The sequence below is a fragment of the Misgurnus anguillicaudatus genome, chromosome 15 (assembly GCF_027580225.2).
Source record: "Misgurnus anguillicaudatus chromosome 15, ASM2758022v2, whole genome shotgun sequence".
In the NCBI taxonomy this organism is placed as follows: domain Eukaryota; kingdom Metazoa; phylum Chordata; class Actinopteri; order Cypriniformes; family Cobitidae; genus Misgurnus; species Misgurnus anguillicaudatus.
This window is the reverse complement of record NC_073351.2, coordinates 16,213,042-16,236,808: the sequence shown is the minus strand read 5'-3', so window position 1 is coordinate 16,236,808 and position 23,767 is coordinate 16,213,042. Positions and strand designations below refer to the sequence as shown.

Sequence of the window (23,767 nt, the reverse complement as noted above, 5' to 3'; positions counted from 1 at the left end):
CCTGTCTGAAAATGGCAGCCATAGGCAGATGGAGCTCGTATTTTTTGTCACGGGCCCGCGACTCTGCCTCCGAAGTTCCACGTTCCCTCGACTTCGGGGTTCTGTGGCTCTGGGCCCTTTCCAAGCCATTTTGTACCATGGAGAAAACTGCTTTTTGAGGCCTTCACAAGCACATGGTGCCATAGAGGCCTATGTAAGGCAGAGAGATGTATGAAAACAAAAACTTTTCGTCGTCGAGGGCCGCGCCCCGAAACTTTGTGTGATGTTTGGGACCCGTCCGGACCTCTGAGGTTGTACGGGATCCGGTTCCATTTGGCTTTAAATTAGTTGCAGATGAGTACCTCCCATCTGGCAGGAAGTCCCACCTGTAACTTATTATGCGGCAGATGGAAAGCTCCATATTTCAGGGGTCAAAGGTCGCAGGGGCCCGAAACTCGGCACGGCCTAACACTGAGGGCCCCATGTCGGGACCCAAAGTTCTACAGCTATAGGCACTTCCTTTGTTGCGGGAATCATCCCACATGTCACTTATTTGATGCGAAAAACTAGGCTGTTTTTGTACATCGTGACTGTAACTTATTTGACGCGACCAATTTAGGCTGTTGTTGTACATCCCGACTGTAACATATTTGACTTGAACAAACTAGGCTGTTGTCGGACAAGTCACCATGGAGAAAACTGCTTTTTGAGGCCTTCACAAGCACATGGTGGGATAAACGATTATTTTTTAAACAATTAATTTAGTGATTATTTTTTCGATGCATCGATTAATCTAACGATTCATTTTATCAGTCCGATTCGACTTCGATTCGATTCTCGATTATCTCCCCATTAATTAACTAATAGCAATTTATACATGTTGATTTACATATCTGAATGTAAATATTTCAATATATGTTCATTGCTCTTAAAATTTCAAAATAAAAAAGACTATACAAGTGCAAAATAATGCATTCTTAGTCAGAGGTAGCATTCAATAAAGCGTTTGCAGCTCATACTGTGCAGTTTAGTAACAGTATAAAAATCTCAAGTTCAAATTACTTTATTTTACATGCATTTATGAGCAAAACCTCTTTAATGTGCCTTTTGATGGTCAGTGTAACTTTTATAACTTGATTTGTTTAATCCACATTGTTTTCGTGCTTTTCTAGTCCATTTAATGACAGATATAAACACAATTATAGACTTAAGAAGCAAATATATTATGAAATCTTGTTCTCTTAAGTTTGTTAAGGTATATTAGGACTCATTTACTGCTGGACAGAGAGTGAATGAAAGCGCAGTCTTCTGGCAACAGTGACATATTTCATTGCTTTCTGTTAAATTGCTCAAAGTCATGACTGTTTAAAACACACTTCACATTCATGATATTGTGGTAAAATGGCACTTTCGCGTCAATCCACGAACATTTAAACCATAAACAAAGCACTTTCACTTTAATTGAGCATGAGCAGCGCAGCAGAACCGACGAGGAAACGATTGCATCACTGTTGCTACAGAGCCGCGAGCTCGCTCTGCTCATGCGACAGGGTGCATGCTTGTTAACATGGGCGCTGGAAAAAACACGCGCCGCACGTACTGCTCACACTTGCTGTGTGAAACCGGCGTGGACTGAAGCCACTCGCGTTGCTACTATTGTATGGCGCCGCCTTTTTGGGTCTGACGAATCGACGCGCATATTGTCCCAGCCCTACTGTGCACTGTACTGCACATTTTACCCATTTGAACTATTATGTTAAATAATTATGATAAAATACTGTAATTTCCAGCAACAGCCTATTTAGTCCCTGTCAAATAAGTTACCATCGGGATGTACAACAACAACCTTTTTTTTTTTGTCAAATATGTCACAGTCGGAATGTACAATGACACCCTATTCAACCATGTCAGATGAGTTACATTTGGGATACAAATTCAAAAGATCATCCCAACTATCACTTATTTGACGCGACCAATCTAAGCTGTTGTTGTACATCCCGACCATAACGTATGTGACATGACTGAACTAGCCTGTTATTGTACATCCCGACTGTAGCCTATTTTGGCCCATGGACAACCGGACAAGTTACGACCAGACAAGATTGGCTGAAAAACTCTAAGTCCAAAACAGCATCCCGTTCATAGTTTATATAGGCTGACTTCATAGGCTGTCCTTGGACAAGCCATTTTAGCATGTTTTGCCATTTTAACCTATTTATGAATAAATTACATATGTGAAGTACCCTATTACATCAAACTGTGTTTCCTATGCACTGTACTGCTCAACCCACTTAAACTATTATGTTAATGATTTATCATGTAATAATGTAATGTCCAACAACAGCCTATTTTTGAATGGAATAAGTTGCATGTATACATGGCAATAGGGTGTCGTTTAGGCAGCTAACTGGAGATAAGCAGTCAGGGGGAAGAATAGGCCTTCCATGGGAGGTTGTATGCGGTCAGGGGGATGCCAGGGCGTTGTTTAGGCAGCCTAAAAGACACAAGTCACTGTGTAGCTTTTTGTGAGGAAACTACTCTTTTTGTGCCAGATGGATAATGAAGCATGCGGGGGAACAGTAACCACACACTCCAAATTAATTAAAGAACACAGGCAGTGGAAGCCGCTGCAAGCGCTATCACGCCAACTATCCATGCACAGGTCCTCACACACACAAAGTTGCTTCTGTCTTCAGCAGGGGTGATGGTTCCGAAGCGAAAAGCTAATGAATGCCTTTCACCTGCTGGCATTTTTATCCACCTGGCAGCGTGGAGCCAGCAGATGCAAATACTGCATGCCAACATTCATTGATGTGGTTACATCTGTGGGGTTCTTCTTATTCCACTCGCACAGTCCCTTAGAGCTACCCAGCCTATTGCGTTGGATTCAGACTCGGCTATGCAATTCAGTTCGGCAGGGGTCCTCACAAATTTTCCAACACCCTTTTCACTACAGTGAAAGTTGCAGATGCTAATGTTATGTGTGCAGATTGCGGTCCTACTGGTAGGACGCGATAGAGCTGGTCTCTCTAACCAACATGAGGTCGGGTTTTACAGCCCTTACTTCATAGTACCTAAGAAAGGCAGTGGGTTACGACCGATCTTGGATTTGGGCTCGCTGAATTGTGCTCTTCACAAAATGCCATTCAAGATGTTGTTGCAGTAAAGCATTTATCAATGCATCCGTCCCCAAGCTTGGTTTGCAAATATACCTATCCCGCAATAGTTAGCATGCCGCAATATCTGGAACCGAGCATATTATAAACTACAATACTGTGTGACACTTGCATAACATGTGAATGGCCCCCTATGCTAATAGGATTTTGTTTCTCTTTCCCTGTCTCGTCTTCTTTTGCGAGGACAATGGGTAGAACAGACCCAGTTCCGGCTGCTGTGAAGGTCATCACGCCACTGATCTACTGGCCTTCCTTCAACATGATGCCCAGCCGATGTCCGACCACCGGCTGCCCCCGTCTACTTATTCATGTATATATACATATATATTGTGGCGGTTTCCCGTATAGGAATTAGAATAGTCCTAGACTAAAATAAATGTAAGAGGTGTCCAAACTGGAAACAACTTGCAAAGACATATTTTGAAATACATCAGTGCCCTATGTTTTGCCTCAAAATGCACACAAGTAATGTTTTTACTAAGGCATGTTTGTTAAAATTAGTTATATGTCATAATTAAAGTCCTAGTCCTGGTTTAAATTAATCCCTGTCCAGGAAACCACCCCATTACGTTTTAATCCACATAAAATTGTAAATAATTGTACCTATTATATCCTCTATAGATTCAGCTATGTCTGGCACTCTCACAAGGTTTTTTCCCCTCTTAGGACTTTTCCCACATGGTTTTTCTCCTGGGAATTTTTTTAACCCCTGGGGAGTCAGCTGACATTGACTTAACTTAGCACCCTCTTAAATATGTTACATTATTACTACACTCATTAGTAAGACTAATCTTAATCGCTGTATTCTACTGCTTATGTTTTATGATTTTTCTGTGATTGTACTTAATTAGTACAAAGGATCTCTTTTCTCGGTATGGAATTGGATTCGGTCAAACTAACAGCGCGCTTCACACAGGAAAGTACATAGTCTGTGCTGAACTGCTTGAATTTGTTCAAATATAAGACAGCGTTCCCTCTGAAATTATTTCAGAGGCTCCTGGGGCATATTGCGGCCTTGGCGGTCATAACACCGCTCAGGCTGCTCCATTTGAGACCGCTCTAGCACTGGCTTCACAGCTGAGTCCCGAGATGGGCGTAGCCTGCTGGCACCTACCGGGTGAAAGTCACACCAGCTTGCCGACACACATTTACATTGTGGTCAGACCCCTCATTTCTTCGGGCGGGTGTACCCTTAGAACAGGTCTCCAGACATGCTGTGGTATTCACAGATGCCTCTACTATGGGGTGGGGGGCCATGTACAACAGGCATACAGTTTCAGGAGTGTGGACGGCACCCCAGCTGCATTGGCATATAAATTGCCTTGAGTTGTGGACAGTATATCTTGCTCTCGACCGCCTCAAAAGCAAGATATGAGGCAAAGATGTCCTAGTCTGTATAGACAACACTGCGGCTGTTGTGTATATCAACCATCAGTGTGGTCTGTGCTCTTGTTGCAACTCACCTGCCATTTCTTCTTTTAGAGTCAGAAGCATCTGAGGTCACCTCGTGCCATTCACATACCTGGCACGCTCAACTGGCCGATTCCCCTGAGGAAGGACCTTCTTTGTCAGGGAGAGGGCACTCTCCCCCTCCACCATTAAAGGATACATCGCTGCCATGTCCGCTCATTATAACCCAATTGAAGGTAGGTCAGTCTGTCAGCATGACGTGGTCATTAGGTTTCTAAGAGAAGCGAGGAGATTAAATCCACCTCGTCTGCCCTCTATACCCTCTTGGGTAGGGATGTACCCATCAGTTTTTTTTTTGCCCTCGAGTCCGAATCATTTGATTTTGAGTATCTAGGCAAGGCAAGGCAAGGCAAGGCAAGGCAAGTTTATTTGTATAGCACATTTCATACACAGAGGTCATTCAAAGTGCTTTACATAGAAATGAGAAAACAATATATAAAAGAGAAAAAAGAAAAATTTAAAAGTAATAGATACACAATAAAATCACAATAAAAACAAAGATACATGAAAATTTAGAATAACAATTAAAGAAAATAAATGTGATTTTAATAAAAACACTTTAAAAAGGTAAAAAGAATAAAACAGAAGTAAAAGTGACTTGAGTTAAAGGTGCAGTCAGTGTGAAGCAGCACAGTGCTCATTCAGTAAATGCAAAGTTAAACAGATGTGTTTTTAATCTAGATTTAAAAGTGTTTAGTGTTGAAGCACATCTGATCTCTTCTGGAAGCTGATTCCAGCTAGAGGTGGCATAATGCTGACGCACCTTGTTTTGAGTGAACCCTTGGTATTTCTAACTGACCTGATCCTAATGATCTGAGTAATCTTTTAGGTTTATATTCAGTTAGCATATCTGTCATGTATTTGGGTCCTAAGCCATGAAGTGATTTATAAACGAGTAACAATACTTTAAAATCTATTCTAAATGTAACAGGTAGCCAGTGTAAGGACCTGAGGACTGGAGTAATGTGCTCAGATTTTTTGGTTCTCGTCAGAATTCTGTCAGCAGTGTTTTGTATGAGCTGCAGCTGTCTAATGGTCTTTTTGGAGATCCCCGTAAGAAGTCCATTGCAGTAATCCACCCTGCTTGTGATGAAAGCATGAACAAGTTTCTCTAAGTCCTGTCTTGAGACAAAACTTCTAATTCTGGCAATATTTCTGAGATGGTAGTAAGCTGATTTGCTTATTGCTTTCACGTGACTACTGAAATTAAGGTCAGACTCTAAAATTACACCAAGATTTCTGACTTTATTTTGTGTCTTTAGACCCCTAGAGTCAAGGTATGTGTTAACTTTGAGAGTTTCATCTTTATTTCCAAATACAATGACTTCAGTTTTGTCTTTGTTTAACTGGAGGAAGTTTTGACGCATCCAACAATTAATTTCATCAATGCATTTACATAGAGAGTCAATGGGGCTGTAGTCATTGGGTGACAGGGCTAAGTATATCTGGGTGTCATCTGCATAGCTGTGGTAAGCAATTTGGTTCTTTTTCATTATTTGACCAAGTGGGAGCATATACCAATCTACCAATACAGAGTCTCGATCTGATACTTCTATAATACATAAAAAAAGAATAGAGAAAAGCTAAAAAACAGATCCAGGATGTTCCTTATTTTTGATTTAATTCACCTTATTTTAACCCCCAGGGGTCCAAAAACGCGGCGCCGTGTTTTGACGTGTTTTCTCCTTATCATAGCAGAATCAACTTAAAATACTCCATCATTAATAATCATACACTTACGTGTTTGACATCATTTGAAACTGTGACGGGTCCTCTTTAATTTATGTACATTCACAATAACAAGAGATCTTTGTGTTTTTGTTAAATAAACAGGGTGTGCATTCTGACAATTCTGTCTCCGCAAGCTGTTTCTTAAAACGCGTTACAAAAATCTGTTGAAACTCCATGAATACTAGTCACACAAACATGATACACATATCCAAAGAAAGCCTGAAATGTCTACTTTTAATCAAGCTAATTATAATCGAAAACAAATATTGCCTGTTTATATAATCTGCATTTAAGTAAAGAGAGTACTGTTTTTCCTGGCTAACTTCATTATCTTTAATGCGGTCACCCCCACAGGCGGTACACACTGTTGACATGGTAATGAAGACATGAGCTGTTCAAACCATAACAAGCAAAGCGTAAAGTTTTATCAGATTTAAAGACTTTACCGCATGTTTGGATGATAAACTTTACACACACGTGTTATGTCTGGACATTGAGGAAGAGAAGCGTTTATCTTTAACGTTACCTAAGAAGAAGAACAATGGAAGACGCAATGGAGGAGGATATATTCCTGAAGAAAATGTAAGTCATTAATCTTAATTTATTTTTGCTATTATGGCTTGTGCAGTTCAGCATACACAAGCGACCTCAGCAGACTGCACGCTTCTGATTGAAAAACTTTCGCATTGTTTACAAACAAGGACGTGTGATCGTCACGTAATGGCAGATCTACATGCTGTGTTAGACACAGTTATTCACTTTCGTTTTCTTCATTGCAACTTTGAGTAAGGCTGCACTGCAATATCTTTTAAGTGTGTGCTGTAATATGATTCCATATATTGTTTACAATTCCATCCATTGCGCTTTAGACGCAACACGGTTTTCATGAGCGCTGCGTTGTTTGCGCGGAGACGCGAGCTCGAGCACATGGACGCCATATGCAATGTGTTTTTAAAGTTCATACAAGCTGACAGAAACGCGTTATAAACAGAAGCTAGACGATCGATGGGCATCTTAAAAAACAGTCATCTGAAAACAGCTTTTTATAAAACTAATCGCTGCAAATGTTTATCTGAGATGTTCTGAATTTAGTCCAAATGTACATGATAATTTATCTGAATGTACTGCTATCAGTGAAATTTACCCATCAGTTATGTATGCCCTGCTGAAAAAAACAGCATACCAGCAAGACCAGCATATGTTGTGTTTTGGTGCTGGTTTGCTAGTGAACACCAGCTTAACCAGCATCAGCACCAACATTAGCACCAGCTAAACCAGCACCAAGCCAGCATTAGCACCAGCTATACCAGCACTGAACCAGCATTAGCACCAGCATCCCATGCTGGTCATACCAGCAAGACCAGCATATGTTGTGTTTTGGTGTTGGTATGCTGCTGACCACCAGCTAAACCAGCATCAAACCAGCAAAGACCAGCATAATTCCCATGCTGGTTTGGTGCTGTTTTTTTCAGCAGGGTGTAAGTGTATTTCTGTGGACAATTTATGCTAACAGCTGCTAACAACTCTCTTACAGGTCTGCATTCCACTCATTAGTACAAAACATATTTACACTTTTTGGACATAAAGTTATATGGTAACATGAGCCACATGAAGTTTACAGCTTTGTTGTGTATCAGTTTCTTAGTTTCTGAATAGGGTTTGTTTCCAAATAAACTGAAAATGTCCTAATGACCTTCATTTCTATTTTTATTATATTGTTAACTTCTTAAACCACAAACAAACATGTATACATTTGTCCTCACATTCTTTATTGTAGTTCCCTCTCAGATTCCTGCCTAAAGGCTCATTATGCAGCTCATTATGCGAGTCTTTTGTTGGTCAGCTGTCAATCAATCTTTCTCGCATACGGCCCCTCTAAACAAAAACTGTCTTACAATTATAAATCAATATATTGTTTTTGTTTAGAAAAGTCTTGTTAAAACATGTTTAGTATGGATTTTGTGTACTTATATCAGTGACTTAAAAATGTTGTTTTTTTAAAAAACCACGCATAAACATTATTCTCTCAAAAATACAAACATGTACATACATGTAGCACATAAAATATCGTAGCCCAGTTTGTGCTGATCGCAAAGTTATGGGACACTTGCCATTATTATGTTTTAAAGCAACTGAAAAAAGACCAAATGTAAGAGCATATCACAACCTCTGACAGTGTCCCAAAATGGTCGGTCCCCAGAGGGTTAACATTCAACAACTCTGTGAACAAACAGAGCACTTCTGTAGCATCTCTGCAATAAAGTGATGTCATGCTGCACGTATTGCTGTTTCTGTGTGGAGTTAAAAGGGTCTGTGCCAGCGCATTACTATAGACGTGTTAAAAAATAATGAGAATATATATATAGTATATACATATGTACAGAGGTTAAATTGGGATTTGTTTTGTGGGGGGGGGGGCTCTGTTGGGAAGAGGAGTTTGAGGGGTAACATGTTTAATCCTGATGACAGCAAAGCCACTGGTGTGTTTCACATTTTGGACCTCTGATAAGATTTTATAAGTTTCACCTGTGCCACAGGTTGACCCAAACTTTAAAACCTGAACATTAAATTATGCAATAACTATAATAATAACTATATGCATTTGCTGCATATCATTATGCACAATTGATCAAACCTTGAAGGAAGTTATAAGAATCAATTTCCTTGACTAATTCTAGGCATAAGGTAGGCTACCCACAAAGACTCAATTAACAAGAAAAACAACATACTGATTCGCTAATATGTCTTTAAGCCATATAAATTAGCCATAGAGATTCCCTAAGCTGTTCAGCAGTTAGTAAAACAATCACTATAGTTAGGTACAATCACTATAGTAATTGATTTGTATTATTAAAATAAATTATGTTATTAAACTATATAATAAGTTGTATCCAGTTATCTAGTTAACATTATGTAATGAGATGAGTGACAATGTGTAATGTCATGATCCTGTGCGGATGTGCGTTCTTGAAGTTCTGAGTGAGACATGGAGCTGCGTAATGATGTAGATTAATTGAGCACATGTTGACAAAAACGATTGACGCATCATTTAAATGAGTGGTAAAAACCCGGTTGTGCAATCTGTTTTTGCGTGAAGCCTATGAATGAAAACACGTCATTCTCATCCCGTCAGTTCACACGCACCAGCGCGGAGCAGAGCGAGACCTTAAGCCTATGTGCCAGGGCTTAGCCACGGATGGCCCTGGACCAATTTAAACCCATGTATCTGAGTCCTGATCGGGAGGTAACATCCGATTCTGACCGAGGCTGAAACCACGCGATATGGACCAATATCTGATCACGTGATCGGACCAGGACATCCCTACTCTTGGGACTTATCCATGGTCCTGAAATGTCTCCAAGGTGCCCCCTTTGAGCCTTTGTCAATGAAGACCTACACGCATTTTCGGGATTACGATTCGTGCCTACATTTTGGGCCTGCTGACTCCAGTATAACACTGAGCCCCCAGTCCAGCTTCATGCATAAGGTTCCCACCACTCCTTTTAGAGATCAGGTGGTGAGCCTGCAAGCATTTCCCCTGGAGGAGGCAGACCCAGCCTTAGCTTTGCTGTGTCCCATTCACGTTTTGCGAATATATGTTGATCGAGCTCAAAGTTTAGGGACCCCAGACCAGCTCTTTGTCTGTTTTGGAGGACAGCAGAAGGAAAAAGCAGTATCTAAGCAGAAGATGTTACACTAGATAGTGTGGATACTATCCCCCTCGCCTATGAAATGCAGGGAGTGCCGTGTCTGCTTAAGCTTAGGGCGCACTCTACTAGAAGTATAGCGTCCTCTTGGGCATTGGCTTTCGGTGCCTTGCTGACAGACATTTGTAGAACGGCAGGCTGGGCGACATCTCACACATTTATTAAACTCTAAAGTGATCTTGTCGAGCCGATTTCCTCCTCTTTTCTCAAACTGGTAGAAGCAGTGAGAGTGTTGGCTTGTGTGTCAGCTTGCAGCACCAATATGGTGCTATATTAGTGCCAAAATCCTTTTTTGTAGAATTTGGTACTTCCTCCAACACCCTTGGCAACCAGACGTGGCAGAGCGTCTGGTGCCAGCCTCAAACTATGTTAAGGCATGGCGTCCATTTGAGCTACCCCTACAGGGGATCCCATATGTGTAAGTTCTGCGGAGTAAAAACTTAACCCACGTTTTCCCTCAGCAGAGTGTACTCTGTGGTCTCTGTATCGGTGTAGTCTCATTAGAAAACCACCCCAGATTCCTTGATATGCAGTAAAGCCTGTGCATCCATTGGTCCTTCCAAGCAAGTTCCTAATATGTTGGTCATTGATGTGACGCCGCACCCTTCCTTCAGAGAACAAGGGTAACATACGTAACCGAGACGTTGTCAGATATTAAATTGTGTAATCAGTACACAAACTATTTTACATTTTCTTTTTGGTTTTTTATACCTTTACACAGTGAGAACAAAATGTTATAAAAATGGGGGGCAGTAACGTTTCTGGGGCGGTACATTGTTGCACCTAAAGAGTTCATATTAGTACCTTAGAGGTACATTTTAGTATCAAAGAGTGTTTATTAGTGAATCAAATGTACATACTTGTACCAAGGGTGTATATATGTACCTAAATGCTACATATTAGAGCCTTTTTCAAGGGAACTGCCCCAGTGACTGACCATTTTTGTATTATTTCTGTACCTAGGTGCTGATGAGTAGTATTAAATTAATTTAGCTGTACTTTCTACTTGTTACTGTAATTTTTTAAAATCAGTAACCTTTTACCCTTTGAAAATACATCACAAAAACACTGCAACGTTAATATATCCTTAATGGTTTATTTCTCAGTAGCACTTATGTTTTGCCCATCACATGTTGTTTCGTATTTCGCTCAGGCTTATACAGAATGATGTAACATTTAGGTGCAAATATGCAGAATAGTAAACCAAAGCTTGAAGCTAAAATGGCAAAAATCTCCACAGCTACAGTAAATTTTCCAGGTGAACTGACATAAGCTGGGATAAATGTGATCCATACAGCACAGAATATGAGCATACTGAATGTGATGAATTTAGCTTCATTGAAGTTGTCAGGAAGCCTCCGGGCCAGAAAAGCCAGAATGAAGCACAAGACAGCCAGGAGACCAACGTAACCCAACACAGCAAAGAAACCTATAGTAGAACCCAGACTGCATTCAAAAATAATTGTTTCCTTATAATATTTCATATTTTTATAGGGAAAAGGAGGAGATATTGTTAGCCAAAACACACAGATAAGAACTTGTATAAGTGTAAAGGTAAAAACACTGAGTCTCTGTTGTGCAGGCCCAAACCATTTCATGACATTACTTCCTGGAAGTGTAGCCCTGAATGCCATTAACACCACTATTGTTTTCCCCAGAACACAGGAGATACAGAGGACAAAAGTGATCCCAAATGCTGTGTGACGCAACATACAGGACCACTCAGTGGGGCGACCAATGAAAGTAAGTGAACAGAGAAAACACAGAATCAATGAGAAGAGCAACAGGAAGCTCAGCTCTGAGTTGTTGGCTTTTACTATGGGAGTGTCCTTCTTACTGTAAAACAGGATGGCCACCAGTACAGTTATTCCTACTCCAAACAGAGAGAAAAAGACTAACACTATACCCATAACTTCTGTGAATGACAGAAACTCTACAGCCTTTAACACACATTCAGTGTTCTCAGTATTAGACCAGTATTCCCCTGGACACTGCTGGCAGTTATTTGAATCTGGAAAGGAAGTTCACTATAGTTAGAGATAAAGGGTAAAGTGTTTGATTTATGAACTCCTTTGAAAAGAAGCTGCATTTTAAACATTAGGAGGAGAACACAAAAAATGCAGCTAGCCAGTTTTCTTTGGATTTTTGAGATGGTCTGAAGTTTACCTGTCTCATTACTGATTTCTCCATCTGCACATGTAATACAGTCATAACAGCAGACAGGTCTTCCTTTCTGTGCAGCCTTCCTAGTGCCTGGAGGACAACTCTCACTGCACACAGACCTTGGCTTCTAGAGAAAAAAAACACATACTCTGATCTATTGTATTCCTAGGCATTGTGAATATGTTTTGGGAAGGAAACAATTTCCAGTTACAAAAACTGAGCGCCATTACTCCATTGGTTCAAAAGATACAGTTAGGATGCACTAACACAATCTAAACCAAACCGTGACCCACTGCGTTTGTCCCCCCTCCCTACTCCCCCATAAACACGGACTCACACCGTACTTTTATCAATCTGAGCCCGGGCACGCTTTCGTCATTAGGATGCGATTGTTTTGAAGAAAATAAGAAAGTAAAGCGCTCTCTTAACACTGAAACCCATCGTAATGTTAAGTCTGTTTTTTTATTCGCAATTGACATCTCTCCTTTTAAATCGCGGTTTGCGATCACATTGGGCTTTCTGTGCCTGAGCCCAAGTAAACCGTGTTTGGGCGTACCTCTGCAAGCCGGCTAGGGTGGGGTTGGGTTTGGATAGTGTGAGTGTGCCCTTATTTTACTTAACTCTTTCACCGCCAGCGGTTTTTTTAAAAGTTGCCAGCCAGCGCCAGCGTTTTTCATGATTTTCACAAAAGTTTAATGCCTTCCAGAAAATGTTTTTCTTCAAATATATAAACATACAAATGAAAGAACAGACCCTCTGCTTTCAAACAAAAAAATCGTTTCATCCTACCTCCAGTAGTTCTTTTGTAATCAGCTTTTGAATATGGGTAGGTTTCTGAAAAAACACCACATTTTTAACAAAAAGCAGAGATAATTCCATTTTTGTGATGGACTTTTCATAGAGATCCCATTCAGAGCGATCTTTAAAACAGACACAGACATGCAGCAGCTTGCCATAAGGCAATACTTCCGGTTTTAAAAAGTTGCGGAATTACGGTATTGCGGAAAGACGGAAATAATCGTTATTGGCGGGGAAGCGTTTTCTCTTGATTGACGAGATAATCTGAATCTGAATCTGCTTTTCAAATAGGTCAGTGCAATACTTGACTAAATTACAAAGAACAAACAGATCACAAACATTTGTCATTTACCTCCAGCTGTCCTCCAACCCATATTATGTTTTTAGTGTTCAGTACAAAGCGCTGGCCAGGAGGCAGTGAGCCATCATAGTAACCCACAGCTTTAAACTGGATTGATCCATCTGAGTCCTGCTGCCAGTTCACAACTTCATATTGGGCTACTGCAGCACCACTGCTGTCAAACCACACACGATCTCCCATCTTTACTTGGAAATTTACTTTTTTCAAAGCCTCAACGACCTAGAAAACGTTTTTATAGTTTTTTATTTTTGGTGCGTTTTTACATATTTTCAAATATTAACTTTTTGATCCAGTTTTTTACCTGCTGTGGCTGTATTGTCAGGCCTTTCTCACAACCTATTTGGCTTTTGCAATTGAGCAAACTGTGTAGTGCATGAGCCACAGCATACACTGCTTTGTACACATTGCTTGAATATCTTTGCTCAGGCACATCTTCATTGTAATTTTTAAGCACAAGTAGATCCTGATAACTGCTGCAGTTTACCCTATAATGAGAAAGATTTCTATCTCCATGTGAGCATGGAAAAGCTGTTTCCCAGAATGCTTTTAATACATAGTCTGAAAATCCTTCAATATCAAGTTTTCGCACTGCAAAGCCAAGTGACCCTCCCAGAACATGAAAAATATTTGGTGTTATCAAACTCTTTGATGTTATCCATCCTTCCACCCCAATCATTTGGAGGCCTGTGATGTTTTGAATACTTAGCTGCTCAAGTAGATTTTCCATCTCTAAACTGGTAAGAAATGCAATGATTACTTTTGAAGTTCCTTCTTTTATGATGTTTACCACTTTTTGGAGTTTTTCAGGCTCTGTTCTGTAAAATTTCACAGAGTACTCTACACAAATCCCCTCCTCCTGCGCTGTATTCAGAAATATGGCCATTCCATTGTTTCCATAATCATTGTCAGTGTTCACAGCTCCAACCCAAGTCCAGCCAAAGTGTTTGACTATGTATGCAAGTGCTCTGCTCTGGTGATAATCACTAGCAATAGTCCTGAAGAAAGAGGGGAAATCTTTCCTGTTACTGAGACACTCACATGTGGCTGAGTGGCTTACCTAAAAAAAAATGCACAGTAAATAGTGAAAAAAAAATCAGTTAGGTGATTCTGTGTGAAATCTGGTTATCATTCCTTACCACTGGAATTTTGAAAGGTCCTGTGGTTCTGGACAAAATTACTGTGGCAGAGGACTCCGTCTCCCCTATAATAGCATGTATAGGAGGCTGTCCATTGCATCTGTCTCCTGCTGCAAACTCCTGATCATTCATCACTGCCATAGTTGCACTCATAGATGACAGTCTTGATCCACAGGTGTCAAAGATTTTATAGCCGATAGAAACATTTGGGAGCAATGTTTCACTTTTGTTAATCTCCTCAACTGCGAAGGTCATAGTTTGAGCCATTCGGAAATCTCTAGAATTCACGCTGTAAAAACATTAATAAATACCAATTAAATAAATAAACCAGTATATAAGGTAGAAAAGTAAACATTATTTGTATTTATACATTTTAATATCACATAATGTTTATATTTTAAACACTATAGATGTTGTTAAGCTTACGGTATAGTTTACTGCAATGAATTTTCAGATTTTGTAAATACATTGTCTGTTGTAATTTTTTCACAGGTAATTTTCAATGTAACAAACCTAGAGCATGATAGAAGCTGTGGTTTTTGTACAAACTCAAAAGAGGATAATGTTTCTACACTGTGGATTGCAAAAAGTCCTCCAATAGTTATGTCTCCATCCTTGAACAGCAGAGGATACTTAGGATCTCCCATCATTTGGCAAAGACTGTTTTCCGCCCTGGCATAGAGGTGATAGAAAACCATGAGTGTGTACAGAAAAATAAACATTTTAAAGATTGAGCTCACCTGATGCTGCTGTATGCTATTGACCTGCTTCAGTGTTTACACATTTATAGACATACTCAATATGGATGAATCATTGCAAACGTGACCAATGACTTCATAGGGCAGGGCATGAGATAGGTCAAGCAGGTGTCATGTGATAAAATTTGCTATTCTAAAACTAAACTGTGGTAGGAAACTGAGCTCCAACTCCTTTTCATTAGGCTATTTCCTTTTCAGTGATTTTAATTACTTATTAATCAGCAACTAATAAATATTTATCCTTCTAATTATTTAAGTGTTTTGAATAAGTTGTTTATATATTTATGAGACCAAAAGTAATGTGATCTTTCATTAAACATGCTGTTTATCCATATGTATTTCAACCAATCTAAGGACTAATTTGAATTTGCTGAAGTATTTCCAGGTAAGTGTGCAATATGCATTAAACATTAAACTAAAGGTCCATGTAAGTGACATGAGACTACACTATCTATGTTAAATCATGGTCATTTTTAGGTGCCACCAGCTGCATGGGCTGCCAATGAGTGCATATACATTTCAACAGGGTGTGTCTAACGCAGGGGTGGGCACATTTTTGGCAAGCTACTTTCTTCCGGCCGACAAAGCAGTTTATAATTGTATAAAATATTAACATGAAAATCACATTTCATGTCAATTTTCCTTCCTCTTGTCCAGATGTAATAGGGCTGTGTTGAGAAGGTTGATGACCCCCCCCCCCCCCCCTTGAAATTTTATCGGATCTAGCCCCCTTCCTGATGTTCTCTCTCTCTCTGGAAAACCCTTAGTTTGAAATGTTGAATGCACTTCCAGCATTAATGCATAGTGCATTCTGTGGTTGTTATTAGCGTCAATCACACAATTCTAGAGTCACCCCAATGAAACTGTGAAATTTTTACCTGTAGCACCACTTTGCCTCCTTACGGCTCTGCATGTGTGGTAAGATGCAATCTTGTTCTTGTCCATGTTCCCTATGGTAAGCTCTGCTTTATGACAGCGGTGCAGGCTGACAGAGCATTGTGGGTGCTTTTGTCTACCCATGGCTTCTGGTTTGGAAACATCCTGATGTTGTGTTTTTGGTTTGTTTTGTTCTGTCTCATCAACTTGTCTCCCAATAAGTCCCATGGTCACTTTTGTAAACATGTTGATGTCATCAAAGATGTGCTTTTCTAATTATCCACAAAATAAAAAGTCAACATCACAAGCAATTTTACCACCCAATTAACACACTCTTTGCCATTCCACAAAAAGTGATTTAATTTTAATATGCATAAAATATTTGTCTATGTGAGCCCCCAGACTTGGGACTAAGGCAAAAGTTTACATAAATTAGGCTGCATGTGTTGATCAAAGCAGATTCAGAAAAATAGTAAAAAAAGTACTATTTAGTTACTCTTTCATTATAGACTTATTTTTTATACAGTGTGTAAGTACCAAATCAACACTTAAACAAGAAAAACATGAAAATAGTTCTCAGAGCACAAAGTGATTTATTACATCAAACAACAAGAAATGAAGAATAATTAAACATGAATGGGTCCTCAGGAACACCAAGGCATATTTTCCTTCTTTTGACCACAAGATGTTGCTAATGTGCACTGTGTTAAAAATTATATATTTGTTCCCACACAAGGCATATTGGACATGCCGTTGTACGGGTTACTCTAACCCTAACAATCTTTGGGGTATTTTAAGCTGAAACTTCACAGACACAATAGGCATACCTGAGACTTATATTACATCTTGTAAAAATTGTCACATGTGTGCCCTTTAAAGGAGAATTTCACCCGTGGACAAATTAATCTTTATTAAAAGTGGATCATATTTGTAGTCGAAATGTAACATACATTTCGAATTTGGTGCCTATTTGACCGAGAAAAAGAGTGTTTGTAGTCTCACCCCCTCTACAAAGATATAGGACTTCCTTCTTTCAATGATGCAAAATGACGATTTTTACATCATTGAAAGAAGGAAGTGCAACACTGAAATCCATATTTCTCCTGTCTCAGGGGAAACAGAGGGAATGATGCAAGACCATTCAAAAACATGACTGCGTTTCTAACTATACAAAGCTTAATGCAAATGGGTGAAGTGTCCCTTTAAGGAAATTTCAGATGATAACTTGCATCATCATTTCTATACTTTATTGCTCTAAAATTAAATTCATCTAATAGCATTATTCAGTTGTTGTACAAATACATTTCTGGTAGTGGCAGCTGCATTTTCTGAATTTGCAATGGGCCTGGCTTTTTAGACCGGCCCAGAGAAGTTGGAGAAGTTGGAGTATTTGTTACGCTCTAATCTGTTCCAAGTAACCAAGCATAGACTGCTTGTTACTGGTTTAAGGAAGGTTAAAAAGTTGTATTATAAGAGAGGAGTTGATCAGAGCACCCTTAACTTTTAGTAAAAAATCTAAACGTTTGATATTATCTTGTTATTTGAAAATATGATCAGGTTGTCAGATTAAAAAATAATACTTTTTAATTAGTTAAGAAAACAATACAGACACACTTTGTTAAAATATATTTTTATTTCTCAGAAGGACTTAGTTTGTGTTTTTCCCATCATATGTTGCTTTGTATTTTGTTTAGGTTTAAACAAGATAATATAACATTTAGGTGCAAATATGCAGAACAGTAAACCAAAGCTTGAAGCTAAAATAGCAAATATCTCAACAGCTACAGTAAATTTTCCAGGTGAACTGAAATAAGCTGGGATAAATGTGATCCATACAGCACAGAATATGAGCATACTGAATGTGATGAATTTAGCTTCATTAAAGTTATCAGGAAGCCTTCGAGCCAGAAAAGCCAGAATGAAGCACAAGACAGCCAGAAGACCAATATAACCAAACACAGCCCAGAAACCTATAGTAGAACCCAGATTGCATTCAAGAATGATCTTCTCCTTATAATGTTTTATATTTTTATAGGGGAAAGGAGGAGATATTGTTAGCCAAAGCACACAGATAAGAACTTGTATGAGAGTAAAGGCAAAAACACTGAGTCTCTGTTGTGCAGGCCCAAACCATTTCATGACATTACTTCCTGGAAGTGTAGCCTTAAATGCCATTAATACCACTATTGTTTTCCCCAGAACACAGGAGATACAGAGGACAAAAGTGATCCCAAACGCTGTGTGACGCAACATACAGGACCACTCAGTGGGGCGACCAATGAAAGTAAGTGAACAGAGAAAACACAAAGTCAATGAGAAGAGCAACAGGAAGCTCAGCTCTGAGTTGTTGGCTTTTACTATGGGAGTGTCCTTCTTACTGTAAAACAGGATGGCCACCAGTACAGTTATTCCTACTCCAAACAGAGAGAAAAAGGCTAACACTATACCCATAACTTCTGTGAATGACAGAAACTCTACAGCCTTTAATACACATTCAGTGTTCTCAGTATTAGACCAGTATTCCCCTGGACACTGCTGGCAGTTATTTGAATCTGGAAAAGTAGAGGCAAAGTATTTTAATTATGAACTTTGATAAGAAATTGCATTCTGAACAATAGAATTGTCACATAAGTAATTTCTGAGTCTTTGATCTGGTCTGAAGTTTACCTGTCTCATTACTGATTTCTCCATCTGCACATGTAATACAGTCATAACAGCAGACAGGTCTTCCTTTCTGTGCGGCCTTCCTAGTGCCTGGAGGACAACTCTCACTGCACACAGACTTTGGCTTCTACATAAGAAACATACATAATACCTGTACATTCAGTTTTTTATACTGTAAAGATTCTGAAGAAAAGTATAAATGACAGCATTACTAAAAAACAGTATATTACATCTTTAAAGTACAGCACAGGATTATAATGTCCTCAAAACACAAAGTACTGCCCTCTACTGTTGATTTTTGAAAGTCACTGTGAAAATGTAGCTTTTTAGATTAAGTGTTATCTATGTCCAGCAGAAATTAATGCATTTTTTTAGGATAATTTAGAGATAGCCTGTCACAAGTTTTTTTTTTTTTTTTGTAATGCAATATCCAATTAAAACAATGGTTACTTCTTATGGTTCAAAAGTTTTATTCACCGTAAAACAGCTAAGACCACTGCACTCAACCATTCTTCATCACTGCACAGTACGCTTTACAGTACTACCTTTAGCAAAGTAAACAGTCAGTCAGGGATATAGTGATGTTACTTCATGAAAATTGCATTGATCTATATTTTTGTGGTTTAATATTTGTATTGGATAGTAACCGTTTTATAAAAGCAAAAAGGTACTCAAGACTAGTGTTGTATTCCAAACATGATATTGTGATTTACCTCCAAACTTCCTCCAGCCCAGATTATGTTTTTAGTATTAAGAACCAAGCGTTGGTGAGAGGGCAATGAGGCATCATAGAAACCCACTGGTTTAAACTGAAATGATCCATCCGAGTCCTGCTGCCAGTTCACAACTTCATACTGGGCTACTGCAGCACCAGTGCTGTCAAACCACACACGATCTCCCATTTCTACAGCAAAGTTTACATTTTTCAGAGCCTCAACCACCTAGTGAAGAGACAGCATCACTGAGGCAGATTATCACATTAGCAATCAGAAATAGAATTGCCTTCTTGCTCTCACTTTCTCTATTTTGTATATATTTTTACCTGCTGTGGTTTTATTTTTAGGCTTTTCTCACAACCTTCTTGTTCTTTGCACTTTAGCAGACTGTGTAATGCATAAGCCACAGCATACACTGCTTTATAGACATTACTTGAATATCTTTGTTCAAGCACATCTTCATTGTAATTTTTCAGTGATAATAGATCCTGATATCTGCTGCAACTTCCTGTATTTTGAGATGAATTTCCATCTCTTTCTGAGCATGGAAAAGCTGTGTCCCAAAATGTTTTAATAACATAATCTAAAAACCCTTCAATTTTTGTTTTTCTTACTGCAAAGCCCAGTGACCCTTTCATCACATGAAAAGTGTTTTGAGTGATGTAATTCTTTGATGTTATCCATGCCTCCACGCCAATTATTTGGAGGCCTGTAATGTTTTGGATACTAAGTTGCTCAATTAGTAATCCCATCTCAATAAATGAAACAAATGCAACAATCACTTTCGCGGTTGCTTTTTTTCATTGTGTTTACCACTTTTTGTAATTTTTCAGGCTCTGTTCTGTAAAATTTCTCAGAGTACTCTACACAAATCCCCTCCTCCTGCGCTGTATTCAGAAATATGGCCATTCCATTATTCCCATAATCAGTGTCACTGTTTACAGCTCCAACCCAAGTCCAGCCAAACTGCTTGACCAATAGTGCAAGTGCCCTGCTCTGGTGATAATCACTAGCAATAGTCCTGAAGAATGAAGGGTAATCTTTCCTATTACTGAGACACTCACATGTGGCTGAAGGACTTATCTGAAAAAGACAAACAGAGAAGCAGTGAAACAGTCATTTTTATGGTAAATGCATCAAACTTTTCATTTTATTGTCTCTTACCACTGGAATTTTAAAAGGTCCTGTAGTTCTGGACAAAATCACTGTGGCAGAGGACTCTGATTCCCCTATAATAGCATGTACAGGAGGCTGTCCATTGCATCTGTCTCCAGATGCAAACTCCTGACCATTCATCACTGCCATAGTTGCACTCATAGAAGACAGTCTTGATCCACAGGTATCATAGATTTTGTAGCCAATAGAAACATTTGGGAGCAAATTTTCACTTCTGTTTATTTCCTCAATTGTAAAGATCATAGTCTGAGACAGCCGGAAATCTCTTATATTCACACTGTGAAAATATTAATGCAGTAAACTAAATAGCTAAATAAACAAATATTTACAAATATTTTGCTAGTGTGCTGTTATAAAAAGAAAAGAAAATATACAAAATAACAATTTACAGATACTGTATGCTTCATGTCCGTTTTAGCTATAATTTCTGTTTTAATATTCCTTTGAGAGTTTTCAATGTAACAAACCTGGAGCATGATAGAAGCTGAGGCTTTTGTATAAACTCAAATGACGGTAATGTTTCTTTTCTGTTGATTGCAAAAACTCCTCCAATAGTTATGTCCCCATCCTTGGACAACAGAGGATATTTTGGGTCTCCCAGCAGTTGGCATAGAGTGCTTTCTGCTTTTCCATGAAGGTGATAGACAATCAGGAATGTGTAAGAATAAAGAAGCATTCTAAGATTGAGCTAAATGGTGGCTGCCAAATGCAACTGACTTGATAGAGTATTTGTACATTTATAGACATAATTCATATGGATGAATGATCAAGGACGTAGCTAATGACCTCATAGGGCAGGGCATAAGCCAAGAAATATCAAGTAAGAGTGGAATAGAGCGATTTTATGGTGGATTTTGATGACATATAAGTCCCTTTCACACATACAGTTTTTACTGGTAATTTACTGGTAAATTGCAGTTAACATGTCATGTGTGAACAGAACCTTTCCGGTAAATCAGTGCTCCCAATTTACCAGTAAGACAGGTTGTAAGATTAACGGTAACAGGTAACTTCCGCTTTCTCTCCGAGTTTACCGGTATTTTGATACTGATGTGTGAATGATGTCTTACTGGTAAAAAGACGGAACGTCACTGCATGTGTGAACAGCACATTTTTGTATTTTCTGGTAAATTCATTCTGGTAAATTCATGGTAATTTACCAGAATTACTGTGTGAAAGAGGCTATAGATGACATATTTGATGACATATAGATGACATATTTATAGTTTGATTAAATCATCCACATCTGTATATAGTAATGAAGTTGGAATGTCAGAGACGTATAATTAATTGTATAATTAGATTAGATTACAAGTACATAGCTAATGAAATGCAGTTAGCATCTAACCAGAAGTGCCAGAATATAGATTTTTATATACATTTAAGTGTATATAAACTTTCTTAAGGCTCTGTAAGAAGTAAAAGCGCTGCTGTGCCTTTTTGACCACGGTGGATGTGTTTAGGGACCAGGTGAGGTAATCAGATATGTGGATACCATCATCATCTTTGATCAGACCTACCACCATGATGTAATCAGAAAATTTGATTATGGTGTTGGAGCCATAAACAGGAACACAGTTATGGGTTAATAAGGAGTAGAGAAGAGGGCTCAGTACGCAGCACTTTGGCACGCTGGTGTTTAGGGTGATGATGGAGGAGAAGTTATCTAACTTAACAGACTGAGGTATTCATATGATGTGTAATTCTCTACATTGTGTGCAGTTAACCCTTACGAAACAAAATATATTGCAGTATATTGAAAAATATCATGTAATATATTAGGCAACATATTCCCATATATGGGATTTAATATTTATATTTTCCAATATATTGCAATATATCCATAAACCATACATGTGTATATGATACAAAATATATCGCAATCAAGACAAAAAAGGCACTATATTTTTTACATGTAATAGTTTGTCTTTATATGTTTTGAAATATATTGCAATATATGCATAGACTATACATTTTTATTGAGCAGTTAACAGTTTTATTGAGTTGCAGAGACCTTTCGTTTTCAATCAGACTCGGTCCATTTTCTACTTTTGTCAGTACTGTACTTAGCACTGACTGCTTTAACCTGAATGCGTGCGAAAGGCGACAGAGCACGTAGCTCGCAATGCTCGAGTAGGAAGCTGAGATTCAGGCGCAAGGAAAGGACAGGATGCGTAGGAGACACTAGCAACAAGGAGGCTAATAGATAGGTCCTGACCTATGATCTTGACCCACACTCCTAATCAGTAGGTGGCAGTAATGCACCTAAAAGTTGTTTGCCAACTGCCAGTAGAACTCAAGAAGAACAAGGAGGCTGATGTCAGCAGGCTCTTTACCCAAGAACTTCAAGCTTGGTACATAGTTTTCAGAGCTGGTGCTTTCCAGTTTTGATTGCATCTCTGCTAGGAGAGATATTTGTGAACCAGAGGGGCAGCAGGAGTGAGAGAGTAATCCTTGTTGTTCTGTTCCACAGATGCTGTTTTAAAAAAGTTTCCTACGGCTAAATAAGCTGATGTCAGAAAATCCATCAACAGTAGAATTTGTGAGCTACGACACCAGGTGAAGCGCAAAAGCATGGTTATATAAGTTGTTTAAATCAGCAAAGAACCAAGATGGACACCAGGATAATATATATTGGTACATATATTGTTAATACATTTTTGCATATAAATCGGAATACAATATTGCGGAAATTTATAAATATAATATTGCAAATATTTTTAGACATATAAACACATATATTATATTCATCTGCGATATATTGAAAGCAGCAATAGTTTGTATATTTTGCAATTTATTAAACATATATAGAATATATGTACCATCAGAGGTGGGTAGAGTACCCAAAATCTGTACTCAAGTAAAAGTACACGTACTTATACAAAAATGTACTCAAGTAAAAGTATCAAATCTAATTATTTACTTGAGTAAGATTTAAAAAGTATTAGATGAAAGAACTACTCAAGTAGTTAGTTACTTGTTACTTCCGATCTGATAGAGGAGTAGCGCAAAAGCACTGAATTTCAGACTACTTGGAGGGTTTTCACACACAAGT

At 38.7% G+C, this 23,767-nt stretch overlaps 1 protein-coding gene and 1 pseudogene across 1 annotated transcript; both read right to left on the bottom strand.

Annotated features, from left to right (window-relative positions):
• Positions 1–11,176: 11,176 nt before the first annotated feature.
• Positions 11,177–15,244, bottom strand: LOC129419624 (extracellular calcium-sensing receptor-like). Its single transcript, XM_055174785.2, has 6 exons — positions 15,036–15,244; positions 14,523–14,811; positions 13,688–14,443; positions 13,378–13,605; positions 12,231–12,354; positions 11,177–12,075 (listed from the first exon to the last, which is right to left on the bottom strand). Exons 1-6 carry the CDS (start codon positions 15,242–15,244, stop codon positions 11,177–11,179), a joined length of 2,505 nt encoding a protein of 834 aa, XP_055030760.2.
• A 2,550-nt stretch (positions 15,245–17,794) lies between these two features.
• LOC129419436 (extracellular calcium-sensing receptor-like) lies at positions 17,795–21,487 on the bottom strand (annotated as a pseudogene).
• Positions 21,488–23,767: the final 2,280 nt, after the last annotated feature.